Source organism: Artemia sp. Qi Xiang Cuo, chromosome 16 (genome assembly GCF_049724085.1).
Source record: "Artemia sp. Qi Xiang Cuo chromosome 16, ASM4972408v1, whole genome shotgun sequence".
Classification (NCBI taxonomy): domain Eukaryota; kingdom Metazoa; phylum Arthropoda; class Branchiopoda; order Anostraca; family Artemiidae; genus Artemia; species Artemia sp. Qi Xiang Cuo.
Window position 1 is genome coordinate 8,192,811 of NC_142809.1, and position 13,809 is coordinate 8,206,619.

General features: G+C 37.3%; 1 protein-coding gene across 1 annotated transcript; it reads left to right on the plus strand.

Moving 5' to 3' along the window:
• The first annotated feature begins 1,183 nt into the window (after nt 1-1,183).
• LOC148942530 (uncharacterized) lies at nt 1,184-11,973 on the plus strand. Its single transcript, XM_089102791.1, has 2 exons — nt 1,184-1,370; nt 9,208-11,973. Exons 1-2 carry the CDS (start codon nt 1,342-1,344, stop codon nt 11,879-11,881), a joined length of 2,703 nt encoding a protein of 900 aa, XP_088958917.1. The 5' UTR covers nt 1,184-1,341; the 3' UTR covers nt 11,882-11,973.
• Nucleotides 11,974-13,809: the final 1,836 nt, after the last annotated feature.

Here is a 13,809-nt window from a genome sequence, read left to right on the forward strand (position 1 = left end):
TTTGGAAAATTGTGTGGAAATACGTACTTTTTGCACATTTTTGGCTACCATTTACCCTAGTCACATACGCATAGGACCTGTCCCCTAAAATTTTTATCATTACTAAGATGTGTTTAAAATTTTCGTTGTTTCCTATGCAAATCGCCTGCTTTCTGTTGTCCTTTTAGTCTGGTGCTTGAACTAGATTCCTGTGGTGGTACCTGATTTACCTTTATACTCGTATCCTGACACGCTGCTCTCTCCTCTTGAAATCTCGTTATTTTTATGAGTCTTTATATAATTTTCTTGTTTTCATCGAGGGGCCGCCGACTTTAAGAAAACACGTACACCAGGTGGTGAGTGCCAAGCGCGGTGAAAGTGTGCCAAGCGTTGCGGGGACTGTTTGCCACGCGTAGTGGAAAGTGTCGCTCTCCAAGATGTACACGAGACAGCAAAAAGTGGGTGACCCTTGATTTTCAAATAGTTTGTTCGTTTTAGAAGGTTTTTCACCTCCCCCAAAAGGATCCCAACATTTGTTTCCCTTAAATGAGCTGGAATGCTTCGAAAATACTATTTTGGCTACTCCAGGGGCACCAGATATTGAAACATACCCTTTTCGGCATTTTCATTGAAAAAAACGGAAACCAACAAAATTGCCTCTACATTTCGAAAAATACATTTTGCACCACCCCTCTAGGGGCGTCGTCTTTTTTTTGGGGGGGGGCAGTTGCCCCCTCCCCAATAATTTGGATATAAAAAACTATTATATACCCCATACCCCTTGACTATCCGGATATGGACCTTTCTTGTCCCCTCCCTCCCTCAATAAAAATGCTGGAGCTACTCCCCTGTCCCCCTTCTTATATTTACTGGAATTGGCCTGTACTGCTCTCATCTAGGTACGACAGCGTCAATACATCATTTGTCCTATTCCTTGGCTTTGCCACTTCCAGAATTCTGAAGGCGCAAGATAATGTTTAATTACAATTAAATCGATATCTTACGAAATGTCTGTAGACTAGACGTATGTTATTGATTGAGCGATTACCCGGTCTTGTCCCTTGGCTGTTATATTTGTGTTTGGATTTCGAGCAGTTTGATAAAAATTCAGAATTGCCCATAGGGACTTTCGCAGCTGGAGAAAATCCAAAAACTGGTTGGCTCTCTGAAACCGCTTGCAATTGGCGTTGCGCTCTTTGTATGTTTTCCGATTCGTCTTAAGGTCGACTTTGAAATAAGGTTTTTAAATCTTGTTCTTAACAGCCTTTTGTTGGCTGTTAGGCTGTATTGTGAATGTGACGTTAGAGTGTATGCGCCTTGTAGTGTTTCGATGTTGCTGGTGTTTTTGTATGTGTGCGCAGTATGAGCGATCTTGAGGAAAGTGGTAACAGGTAATTGAATTTACTATATGAATATTAAATTGTTTCCTGTGCCACTAATAATGTTGGCGAAATAATATTAGGCTATAAATATTTCAGTTCAGGCTACGTTTAGTTGCTACTGGCTCTACCTGGTTATTTGATTAACAAGATTAATTTTCGATTGCATTAATTCAAGCTAATCAATAGAGTAAACTGTTTAATTGGAATTGATGGAATCAAGCGAGCAACTAGGTGACAAATATTATTGTCAATAATTCGATTTAGGGCAAAACCAGGTAAAATTCTACTTTAGCTACTTTAGGCTATCTTGGAAAGGAGTTAGGTTAGGAAAATGAAACTTTCAGGAATAGGTCTACAGGCTAAAGTTTGTCCCAGGAAAGTATTTTTAAGTACCTACATCTACTCCTTCTCCCTCTAGAGGGTCCTGACCTTTGATGACCTTTAAAAATATATGTGTTATAAAAGTGAAACTTTATAAAATAGATCTTCTCCTTAAAATGCAGTCCAACAAAATTGTTTTCAGCCTCACAACTTTGCTCAATCATGATTTATAGAGTTTTAAAGATACGCAAATACATTTCCTAAATTTTGAAAATTAACATTGATATGGCTTAAAATACTACTCAAATAACAGAAATTACATTTTCAGAACTAAAGCCAGAGAAAAAGAATCTTATAACTGAAAATTAAGGTAAAATGTTGTTTTGTCAAAATTTCAATAGGCATAGGACCTATCCTGTAGGCAAATTTCAGGATCCTCTAGGGGGAGAAGGAGAGGAGATAATTACTTCAAAATACCTTCCCAGGACATATTTTAGCCTGTAGACCCATCCCTGAAAGTTTCATTTTCCTAACCTCACCCCTTTCCAAGATAGGTAAAAGTAACTAAAGTAGAATTTTACCCAAAACTATAGTTGAGGGGCTTCTTGCTATCTTGGAAATAAGCTGAGTTAGATGAATTAAACTTTCAGGATAAATTCAGGACCAAAAATATAGGCTAGTCGGAAAAGGTGTTATCCAGCTAGTAGGCCTATCTCTAACCTAGTCTATCCTTATTTTTAGGGCTTAGAATGTTGCAATAGTGACAAGTCTATAGGCTACCCATCAAAATTTTGACAAGAAAAATGTTTTACTTAATTTTGAGTTTCCACGGTGGTGTCAATTCATGATGTGGTCAATATCTACCAAATCATATTATGAAGTTAGGAATAAAGTGAATACATCATTCGATGCCTTTTTTAATGCTGATTACGAATATAATAAATATTTCTATCGGAAATGAATTTCAGCCCCCTCCCCTATATAGGCTATGCATAACCTAACCCTGAATTGGCATATATAGGGGGCGGGGGCTGAAATTCATTTCCGATAGAAATGCTTATTATATTCGTAATCAGCATAAAAAAAGGCGTCGAATGGTGTATTCAATTTAGTCCTAACTCAATAATATGATTTGGTAGATATTGACCCATGATGTTTAGGGGATGGGGTCAATATATACCAAATCATATTATTGAGTTAGGAGTAAAGTGAATACACCATTTGATGCCTTTTTTTAAGCTGATTACGGATGGCGGCAAAATATTTTTCAAAATCTAGGGGGACAATTTTGAGTAATTATTGGCATTTCATATTATTGACTTAGGAATAAAGTGAACATACCACTCGATGCCTTTTTTATGCTCTTTATGAATATAATAATCGCTTCTATCGGAAATTCAAATTTTCCCCCCCCCACCCCCCTAATGTGCAGATACATGCCCTGAATTGTAACCACACAACGAAGTTATGGTAAAATTTTGCTTTAGCTACTTTTGGCTAACTTGGAAAGAGGTTAGGTTAGGAAAATGAAACTTTCAGGGACGGGTCTGTAGGTTAAAGTATGGGTAATTTATCTCTGGTTTTGATATATAACTTTTAACTATCTCCTACGATTACAGTTAGAAACAACTTGCGCTTTGAATATATCTTTTGAAAAGCTGATTCCTTGAAACATCTGAATAATTTCCCATCTGTGGTCCTGGCAAACATCCATAAAATTTTGGTAAAGTTCTACCAAATCATATTATTGAGTTAGGACAAAAGTGAATACACCATTCGATGACTTTTTTATGCTGATTACGAATATAATAATCATTTCTATCGGAAACGAATTTCAGCCCCCCCCCTATATATGCCAATTCAGGGTTAGGTTAGGTATATATCGGGTGGGGGCTGAAATTTAAGAAAGGCTATTACTTTTAGACACGCAGTGACCAAAAATGGCTAGGCCTACGTGTTCATAAATTTTCGCCACAAAAATTTTAGAGTATTTAGGCCTATAGATTATATGGTTAATATTGCAATATGGACGTCTAAAATCAAAAAATGGTTAACATATATTTCACAAACGATGTTTGATTTCAAGTTAGTAAGGTATTTGAAGTACCATGTACAGTGACAATAAAATTTTGGTGATGTTAGAACGTCTACAAACATGTAGCCTATATAATCCTAGCCTATATAGACCCTTATATACAGTCTGAGTCTTTCCTAGGTTTTGTGGTGCCTGGGGAAGAATTCATCAAAACACCCTGCTCCCGACTCACATATAAGCGAACAGCCGAATGAAAGTGGGCAACCCCCCAGCTGCGCCCTCTCCCCTAGCCACCGCACCAGGAGTAGCTGCCCTGGTTGCCTCCTAGCCACGTCTATGTTTGCAGTCATGCAGTTTTTGGTTGTAGCGGGCGTCAAATTATAAATGTATATAAAAAATGATTATAAAAAAATATGCGGGTCAAAAACCAGCAAAAAGAGATAAAAATATATGGCACCAAACAGCTTAAGAAGGTTTAGATTTTGAAGGTATTGTTGTCTGGGAATCAGCAGATTTCTATTGTATCAATGTTTTACAGACTAAAAGTGTTGACAAATTTAACTACTTTGTATTGCTTATTTATTATTGCTTATTTATTGAAATTTTTTGAAAAAAAAGCCTGAGATTAATTTTTGAAGCCTCCGTTAGTTCTTTTAAAGTGACTTATTTGAAATATATAAGGCTAAAACTACAAAATGAGGGTGCTTTAAATTTTTTGAAGTGACCTATTTGAAATATACAAGGCTAAAACCAAAAAATGAGGGTCCCTTAAATTCAAACGAATAAAAATTATTCTATATGAGGGGAGCATGGGCACCCATATGGGGGGGCAGGGGGTGGGCTCTTGCCCCCCCTTGCTGAATGGTGCTGCCTTATTTTTATATTTTTGTTCTGAGATTTCTATTATATAGCATTAAAAGTAGCAATTAGACGAAGTTTGCCCCCCCCCTGGAATTCAGCTTATGGATGCCCATGGAGGGGAGCTGCCCCTTCTTCAAGCCTCGCGCTGTATTTTCATTCCCGCTGAAAGTTCTCCCTGTTGAAAACCCTACCCTCCTCCGCACAGAAAATTACACAAAAAATTCCTTATATTTCCCAGTGACAAGCACTGTACTATATGAACAGTGGCAAATTGTGCCCTTTCTTCAGGGACTATGGAGTGTCGTGTCATCACCAAAAGCGTTATTTGACTTTGTAATTATGCTGAATTAAATGGCCGTCTTAAGATTTTGATCGGATAACTTGGGGGTAAATGGGCCTGGGGGGGGGGGTTGGCAGCCTCCAATCATTTTGATTTCTTAAAAAGGGCAGTAGAACTTTGATTTCCGTTTGAATGAACACTCTCCCAATCTTCTAGGACCATTGGTTCGATAAGACCCCCGCCCTCCTTAAAAAAAACAAGCATCCATGATCTTTCTTTCGCCAAAAAAAAAACAATATTCCATGTTTTGTATATAGGAGCTTGAAACCTCTAGATTATGTTTCTCTAATATGCTGAATACGATGGTGTGATTTTCGTTAAGATTGCTTTACTTTTGGGGAATGTTTTCCCCCTTTTCGAAAATCAGGGAAATTTTCTCAGGCTCGTGGCTTTTGATGGGGGAACATTAAACACAATGAACTTTATTTATTTTCTTGGAATCACCATACATAGCCATACATAGTTCTTATGACGTATCTACTGTTGTCTGCTTGTAATTCTAGGGGTTCATCTGCGACTCAAAATAACTGGTTGAATGTACAAACCTATATTCAGTGGCTTCGTTAATCCATTTTTCTCCCACCCTTTTGGATTCCCCATGAGGCATCAATGTAAAAAGTACTTGGTACTGGTTGAGAATGCTGCAAACACGCGATAAGTGAAGTTTCGTTAATGCTAATAAATTAAAACGAAATAGGATGAACATATGATAGTTTAGAAACAAATTTCGACTATATATTTTCATATTAGTGGGATGGGGGGGGGGGGTATAGCATAGCACATACTAAATACGTAGCCTAATACAACCTAGGTACATTTTCTCCCCTAACCCCCAAAAAACAATAGTTTAAATATTGTAAACGCAGTGACAAACCACAGTTTCCAATCTAATTGTCTATTGAAAAAAACCCGTTTGACTAGTTTCTTAAGCATCTTCCCCATATAATATATGGCGTGTTTACCGCTTTCTTAACCAGTAACCTACCAAATACTTCTGCAACTCCAATTTTTTTCGTTCTGTTAATCATGACGAACTGAATGACAAGTATTTCAAGGCGAAATACGCTATCTCTATAGACGTATTAGGCCTCTGTATAAGTGCACACACATTTGATCTGCAAGGGGGGGGGTATTGGTGAACTTTTACGCAGGGGGTAGTCAAAACTGAAAAAGATACATTTGTATAGAGTAACGGGAACTTCAAAAATAGATATTTATTATCTTTCTAATGACATATAAGTAGTTCTTTTATTAACCTCTTATGACATAAAATTTTCTTATGATCCCGTTATGACATAATGACATAAAAGCAGACTTCTTAACCTTTCTTAATCTCTTTCGATATGAAATTCTCTTATGACCTTTTATGACATAATGACACAAAAGCAGTGTTTTTATTAACCTTTCTTAACCTTATATGACATAAAATTCTCTGGCACTGGTGCATTATATGGTCACGTCTAAAAAGTCAAGTTTGGTTAATGCTAATGAAATAAAATAGGATGAATATGTAATAGTTTATAAACAAATTTGGGCTATATATTTGCACATTAGAGGGGGGGGGATAAAGCATAGCTTATATTAATATGTAACCTAACCTAGGTACCTTCCTCCCCTAAACCCCAAAAAACAACAGTTTAAATATCCTAAACGTAATGAAAACTACTCTTTGCATTCCATTTCAAGAGACCGCTATTGAGAAATAACCAGTCCGGCGGGTTTCGTCAGTTGTATGACAGATTCAAACTTTAACGTAAATAGCGAGGTATTGAAGAGGGGACAGCCCCTTTCATATACGGAATAATTTCTGTTCGTTTTAAGTTTTAATGTCGCTCCTTACTTTCAGTTATAAAAAACCTATTTTTTTTAAATTTAATTTCAGAACGTTTTTGAATTAATGCAGCTTTGATTTTGGCTCACCGTACATGAATAGTTAAAACGAAATTTGCATATTAATTTTACTTTTTTGGCTAAATGGCTTTCTCGAAATTTTGTTCTTCTATATTTGTATGTTTTATTACGTGTATTAGGGAGTTTGCCCCCTTGTCGATACCTTGCTCTTTACGCTAAAGTTCGAATTTTGTTCGAATCACAAACCCCCGAATCACAAAGGGCGAGATATTGACTAGGGGGTGAACTCCCTAATATTCGTAATAATTTCTGTTCGTTTTAAGTTTTAACTTTGGTCCTTACTTTCAGTTGAAAAAACTAGTTTTTTTATTTAATTTCTGATCGTTTTTTAATTAATCCTGGGAAATCTATTGCCCCTTCATGGAAATGTCCTTTCCCCCAAGAAAAAATCCTCCAAGGAAAAATCCTCCCACGTAAACCCCTCCCCCCCCCCTCACCCCCATCAGAAAAAAAATCCCTCCTGAAACGTCTTTATACTTCCCATTAACCAATACTATATGAAAACAATGGGCAAAGTTCATAACTTCCAGCCCTTCCCCCGGGAACTGTGGGGGATTAAGTCATCATCAAAGACATAGTTATCATATTTTCGACCATGCTGAACAAAATGGCTATCTCAAAATTTTAATCGGGTGACTTTGGGAAAAAAATGTGTGTTGGAGGGGGCTTAGTTGCCATCTATTTTTTTGGTCACTTAAAAAGGGCACTAGAACTTTTAATTTCCTTTCCAATGAGCCCATCCACGATATTATAGGACCTCTGGGTCGATACGATCACCCCTCGAAAAAAAAACAAAAACAAAACAAATAAACACGCATCCGTGATCTTTCTTCTGGCAAAAAATAAAAAATTCCACATTTTTCAAGATAGGAGCTTGAAACCTCTACAGTAGGGTTCTCTGATACGCTGAGTATGATGGTGTGATTTTCAAAAAAAATGAGCGTGGGAGGGGGCCAAGTTTTCCCCTAATTTTTTTGGTCACTTAAAAAGGGCACTAGAACTTTTCATTGCCGTTCATATGAGCCCTCTTACGATATTCTAGGACTACTGGATCGATACGATCACCCCTGAAAAAAAAACCTCACGCATGCGTGATCTTTCTTCTGACAAAAAATACAAAATTCCATATTTTTGCAGATAGGAGCTTGAAACTTCCGCAGTAGGGTTCTCTGATACGCTGAATCCGATGGAGTGATTTTCATTAAAGTTCTATTACTTTTTGGCGATGTTTTCCCCTTTTTTAAAAATAAGGCAAATTTTCTCAGGCTCGTATTTTTTGATGAGTAAAACTAAACTTAATGAAACTTAAATATTTGAAATCAGCATAAAAATATGATTCTATTGAAGTATCTATGGGTATCAAAATTCCGGTTTTTAGAGTTTCGGTTACTATTGAGCCGGGTCGCTCCTTACTTACAGTTTGTTACCAGAAACTGTTTGATATAAAAGCGACCATATAACGCACCAGTACCAATTCTCTTATGACATAATGACATAAAAGCAGTACTTTTCTTAACCTCTTCTCTTTTCTGTCTTAAAAAGGAACATCGTAATTAAAGAACATTCTAGTTATTCTAATCAGGCATAAAAAGATAATCTTGACTCATCCTAGTTGACACGCGTGTCCTCTAAATTATCTCTGTCACGGTTAGGGTTAACCCAGACCTCCAAATCTTGTTAATCGCTCAATAGCAATAAAAATCCCCTCCCATCAACGATATAAGATTTTGCTACCCTCTGAGTAGTTCCAATGTTATCTTTGCGCAAGACAAAACTTACCGTGACAATTTGTTAATTCTGCTCTTCTTTTTGAAATGTTTAATGATGTTAGGCCTTTCACAATTTTGGCCCTTTCCCCTTGATATTCGATTTGTAAAGTCTATTGTAATTGCGAAAATACTTCAGCATTTTCAGCATAATTGAAAGCAATACAGTCATAAACATAAACATATATGTTGTAATTGAAAGCAATACAACATATATGTTTATGAATCCACTCAGTTGTTTGTTAAGCACCCCAGTTGTTTGGGGTGCTTACTAAAAAACAGTAATAATAGTAATAGTAGTATCCCCAAACGGTTCAACTTAGTACCTCCAGTCATTCTTGATATATTATTGAGGTATCTTATTGGCAACCATAAACACAATACCTTTTGAATTATTTTAAAGCAACATATATGTTTATGAATCCACTCAGTTGTTTGTTAAGCACCCCAGTTAAACCTATATTCTGTCGACTAGCTTTTCAGTTTTGTACAAGAAGATGGAGTGTCAGATTACTCTGGGAGGAGGTACCTTTATCCACCCCTGTAGCTATGCCACGGGGACATCCCTTCATTTTCGTAGTCTTTTACCTGAAATCTATCTTTTCATTTCAGTGGAACAAATATACTTGCCAGCACTGACGCAACAATCGATCTACCAAGGAAAAGTTTCTCTCCGAGCAGAGATACAGTGGTCGAGTTATTTTCTATTACGACTCAATCACTCAAGACTGCTGATAACATAGATCTTTGTAATAATAAGATTATTGAATGTATTGATCCGGGACTTCTGCCTGATAAAGAAAATTTGTGTGAAGTTGGTTCGAATCAGGCTTCCAGTACCACATCTGTCATTCTTGAAGGTACCTCAGACAAACAATCAAGTAACACTGCACGACGCGTAAGAAGACCTCCGTCTCAACGACATTTAAAGTGTGTCAGTTGTCACGATCCGGGACTTTTGCCTGATAAAGAAACTTTGTGTGAAGTTGGTTCAAATCAGGCTTCCAGTACCACATCTGTCACTCTTGAAGGTACCTCAGACAAACAATCAAGTAACACTGCACGACGCGTAAGAAGACCTCCGTCTCAACGACATTTAAAGTGTGTCAGCTGTCACGCTTTTGATTTTCCAAGTTATTCAGCCTTTCTATCGCATCATTTACTGCATGCGTATGCATCCTTTCCTCTAGTGAGCATTGAAAGAATTTCTAGTCACGTTTTGCTTTCTCACGGAATGGTTGCCGATCAGGTTGAAAATGAAGAAAAGAAAAAACCTATAAAACTCACTATTAGGCTTTCGTCATTAAAAGAGAAAAACTGTGTATTGAACGACAATGATTGTGATCAGTCAGAGAATAAAGAGGATAACCCCTGTTTCAATTCCAGTGAACAAACAACAATGATTGAGCCGGAAAACTCGGGGGATAGTGATAAAGACCCAGCATTGAGTGATTCCGAAAAAAACCCTGTTGTAAATCTGAATAGTGATGTGGAAAACTGCATAAACATTGTTTCTGACAAAAAAAAGTGCGATATTATTCCAAGTAATGACAGCACAAAAGATTTGGAAGTGACTCCGGTGCCGGCTACCTCTTGTTTGCCGTGTTCTGTAAACTTTTTCTCAACTTGTGATTTAGAACAGCATATAAATCTATACCATAAAGATCAGCAAAAATGTTTTAGGTGTGATAGCGTGTTTGAGGATGCTGAAAATCTAATAATCCATGTAAGGACAAAACATGCTGATGATTTAAACCTGCAGCCGGATCCTTCTCCGGTGCCTCCTTCCCCCGTGAAACCTGAGATAGTCGAAGAAAAACAACCGAAACAGCAAATACGTGTTGTACCACCTTCTCAGCTTATGTCACCATCATTGAACGAAAATGCTGCTTCCAAGTCTCCTGAAGGACCATGCAATCAAACCATGGTACAGATTCCTATGGAGAATGCAAACTTTTGTTTTCGTGAATCAGCAGGACATAAAGATACAGTTGGTGTTGCGAATAACGGCGATTCAGCTTTTAGTCATGCTTTTGTCGGTGACCGTTCAATTGCTGAGCAACCAAAGCCCCAAATTTCCTCACAATTTCCATTCTCGATCCTCCCCAATTTAGCAACCTCAAGTGGGTTGCATCCAGCCAGCGTCCAACCTTATTCACAGCACTACGTTCCCCCACAGTCACATGCTCAGTCTCCAAGGATGCCATTACTTAATGCAACTCAGAGACCAAGGCCGAGTACCCCGATACAAGGACGAGGACGGCCTCTATCGGCTATGCCAAAACTCAGAATTCCTTTTCGGAGGCCCCCTATTAACAGTAACTCGTTACCATCAAGAGGGTTTCATCAAGGTACATCAGTCGGGTTTACTCCACCTAAAAAAAGACCCAATGTCTCTCCTAGAACGCTACCAGAAAAACGAGCTAAAGAAGATAGTGACGATATTGAAATTCTTGCTGTCAAGAAAATTGCATCTCCCCAGTTAGCCCCTCCTGAAAACACAAGCTTCCCTAAACTTCCGAGTTCTATTAGTATCAGTGTCAAAACCCTTCCTGCGCCATCGCCAAACCCAGAAAATCGAGAGAGCGGGGGCATTGCTTCTGTTTTGGCAAATAGGGGTGTAACTGTATCTGCAACATCGCCAGATTCCAGTTCTCACGAGTCACCAGTCCCTCGCATCCCTCCAAAGCAATCTTCATATCCTTCACCTAATCTATCAGGTAATTCCCCTTTAGTGTCCCAGCCACAACGGAATAATTTCGTGATTCCCTCGCCACCAGTCGCAAGAAATATAAGTGAAAAAGATAGACCTCCAAGACCCCCAACTGTTGATTTAACAGGCGATCAAAATAAGTATCTTTTTTGTCAAGCCTGCAAAAAGCGTTTTCCTGATAAGCAGAGACTTCGAAAACATCTTGAAATTCACATAAGCCAAAGCCTAGTTAGTCAAGGCGTAGGCCCTAAGGGTGCCTTTGTCTGTAGCGTCTGCAATAATCATTTTAAGACTGTTGCAGCCTTGGAGGCTCACAAACAGCTATCTCATACTCTTTCTGATTCTCGAATGGAGTCTTTTGCGATTCCCATTGTGGATTTAAGTGACTCAAGTGTGACATCAAGGCTATCAGGCCTGGGTATCAAATCATGTCTCCCTGTTGGAAAGCTAACCCAGCTTGGTAATGGAACATACGGTATACCTCTTGTTTCGATTGATTCTAAGACTGGGGGTAGTAATTTTCCGTTTTCTTCTGCTATTTTGACTCTAGGCGCCATCCAGAAGCTACCTTGAGGATTTCAGTGCTTTTCTCGAACTTTAATCTGTGAATATTTAGATGTGGCACTTTTTGTTATTCAAATTTTTATTTAATCAAAATTGTTTCTATTGCACTTATGATTTATATTTATATATATATATAATTTTTTTTTTTTTTTTTTAGACGAACATAATGATGATAAAACGAAACAAAAGTAAAAAAAAAAGAGAAAAACGAGGATTATACAAGCCAGTGAAAATATGGAATAAAATGCAAATATTTCGTTCAAGACCTCCACTTGACCGTCCTCAGTGCAAGATAATAACATTAAAATTACTAAAAAAAAAAATCTGGCACTGAGGACGGTCAAGCGGAGGTCTTGACCAAAATATTTGCATTTTAGTCCAAATTTTTCACTGGCTTGTATAATCCTCGTTTTTCTCTTTTTTTACTATTTTTTCGTTTTATCATGATTAGCCAGTGTAGTCTCAGAAATTATTTACATAATGATGCGTGCAAAATCTATGGGTTTTGTAGAGAATTAAGAAAGTTTTTGGGCTATTTACGGGGATAATTCTTGTGGAAGATTTTGAGAATGGTATATTTAAAAAAAAATAAAAAAAATTACGATCTTTAGCCAAATACCTGCTTCATTTGGTAAAAACACCACATACAATTTTGTTACACTCTTTCAAGTAGTATTTGTGTTTTATAATCATTTAAACGTTTATAATTTTTTTTATTCTTTGAAATTCCATAATAACGATACTTGGGCATTTCATCTTTCCATCGGCTAGAAGAATCTTGGGTTTTGCATAATTTTTGGGTGAAACACTCCCTTATATTTTCTGCCCAATTGTACCAAAAACGGAAGTTAACCGCCTAAGTTGACAAAGATGTTATTTAGTTATTTTATGTATTGAAAATAAAAAAAAAAACGACCGGAAATTTATTTAAAAAATTTTTTCTAATGGAAGTAAAGAAAGAAAATAGAACGAGCAAAAAATATTGCTTCAGTATATACCGGTAAAACTATCCCATATAAACCGACTCATGATGTTTCTCTATGTTTGTAGAATTTGGAAAAACTAGCTTTTTGCTGAAAACGTAAAACCTGCGCCAAAACATCGGTTTATCGGAATATTGTTTTAGGAGCAGAAAAGTCCTTAAGTAGCTTCCAGAATAATAAAAGTTAATTTACAAAGATCTCAGTAATCATACACCGCGCAAATTAAATTCCCTAAAGAAAGAATAAAAAAAATTATTTCATAACTGATACCTTATTAAGCTGCTATAAACTCACCAGGCTTGTTGTCAATAACTGGTAATACATCAACTGAAAAAGGGAGCAACAATAAAGCTTAAAACGAACAGAATTAATCCGTATATGATGGAAGCTGCCCCCATCCTCTACCCTAGATCGTTACGCTAAAGTTTTTGGGGCTTTGAAAAAGCTTCTTATTCCGGGAAAAAGTCAAAATTCGCTGTAAAGTGCAAGAGGTAGAGGAAGGGGCAGCCCCGCTCATATTCAGAATAGTTTCTGTTTGTTTTAAGTTTTAATGCTGCTCCTTACTTTTGTTTAAAAAAATTATTTTTTATATTTAGGCCTAATTTCTGGTCGATTTTCCAATCATGCCGGAAAATCCCCCCTCCCGTGGAAAATACCCTCCCCCAAACTAAAAAATTGCGCACATTTCCTAATACCAAATAGTATATATAAGCAATGGACAAAATTCATAATTTACACCCATTCCTCAGGGACTGTGGGGGGGGGGGGGGGTCATGTCATATCCAGAGGCATAGTCATTGGACCTTTCAACTATGCGGAATCAAGCAGCTATCTAAAAATTTTGATTGAATGTCCTTGGGGGAAAAGGGGGGCTAGTTGTATTTCAATTTATTTGGTCACTTAAAAAGGGCACTAGAACTTTTAATTTTGGTTCGAAGGAGTCCTTTCTCGATT

Bases quoted from the DNA above. Each gene is read 5' to 3' on its own strand.
- LOC148942530 (XM_089102791.1), top strand. From the start codon at position 1,342: ATGAGCGATCTTGAGGAAAGTGGTAACAG. The intron at 1,371-9,207 runs GTAATTGAATTT...TTTTCATTTCAG, and splicing joins CTTGAGGAAAGTGGTAACAG to TGGAACAAATATACTTGCCA.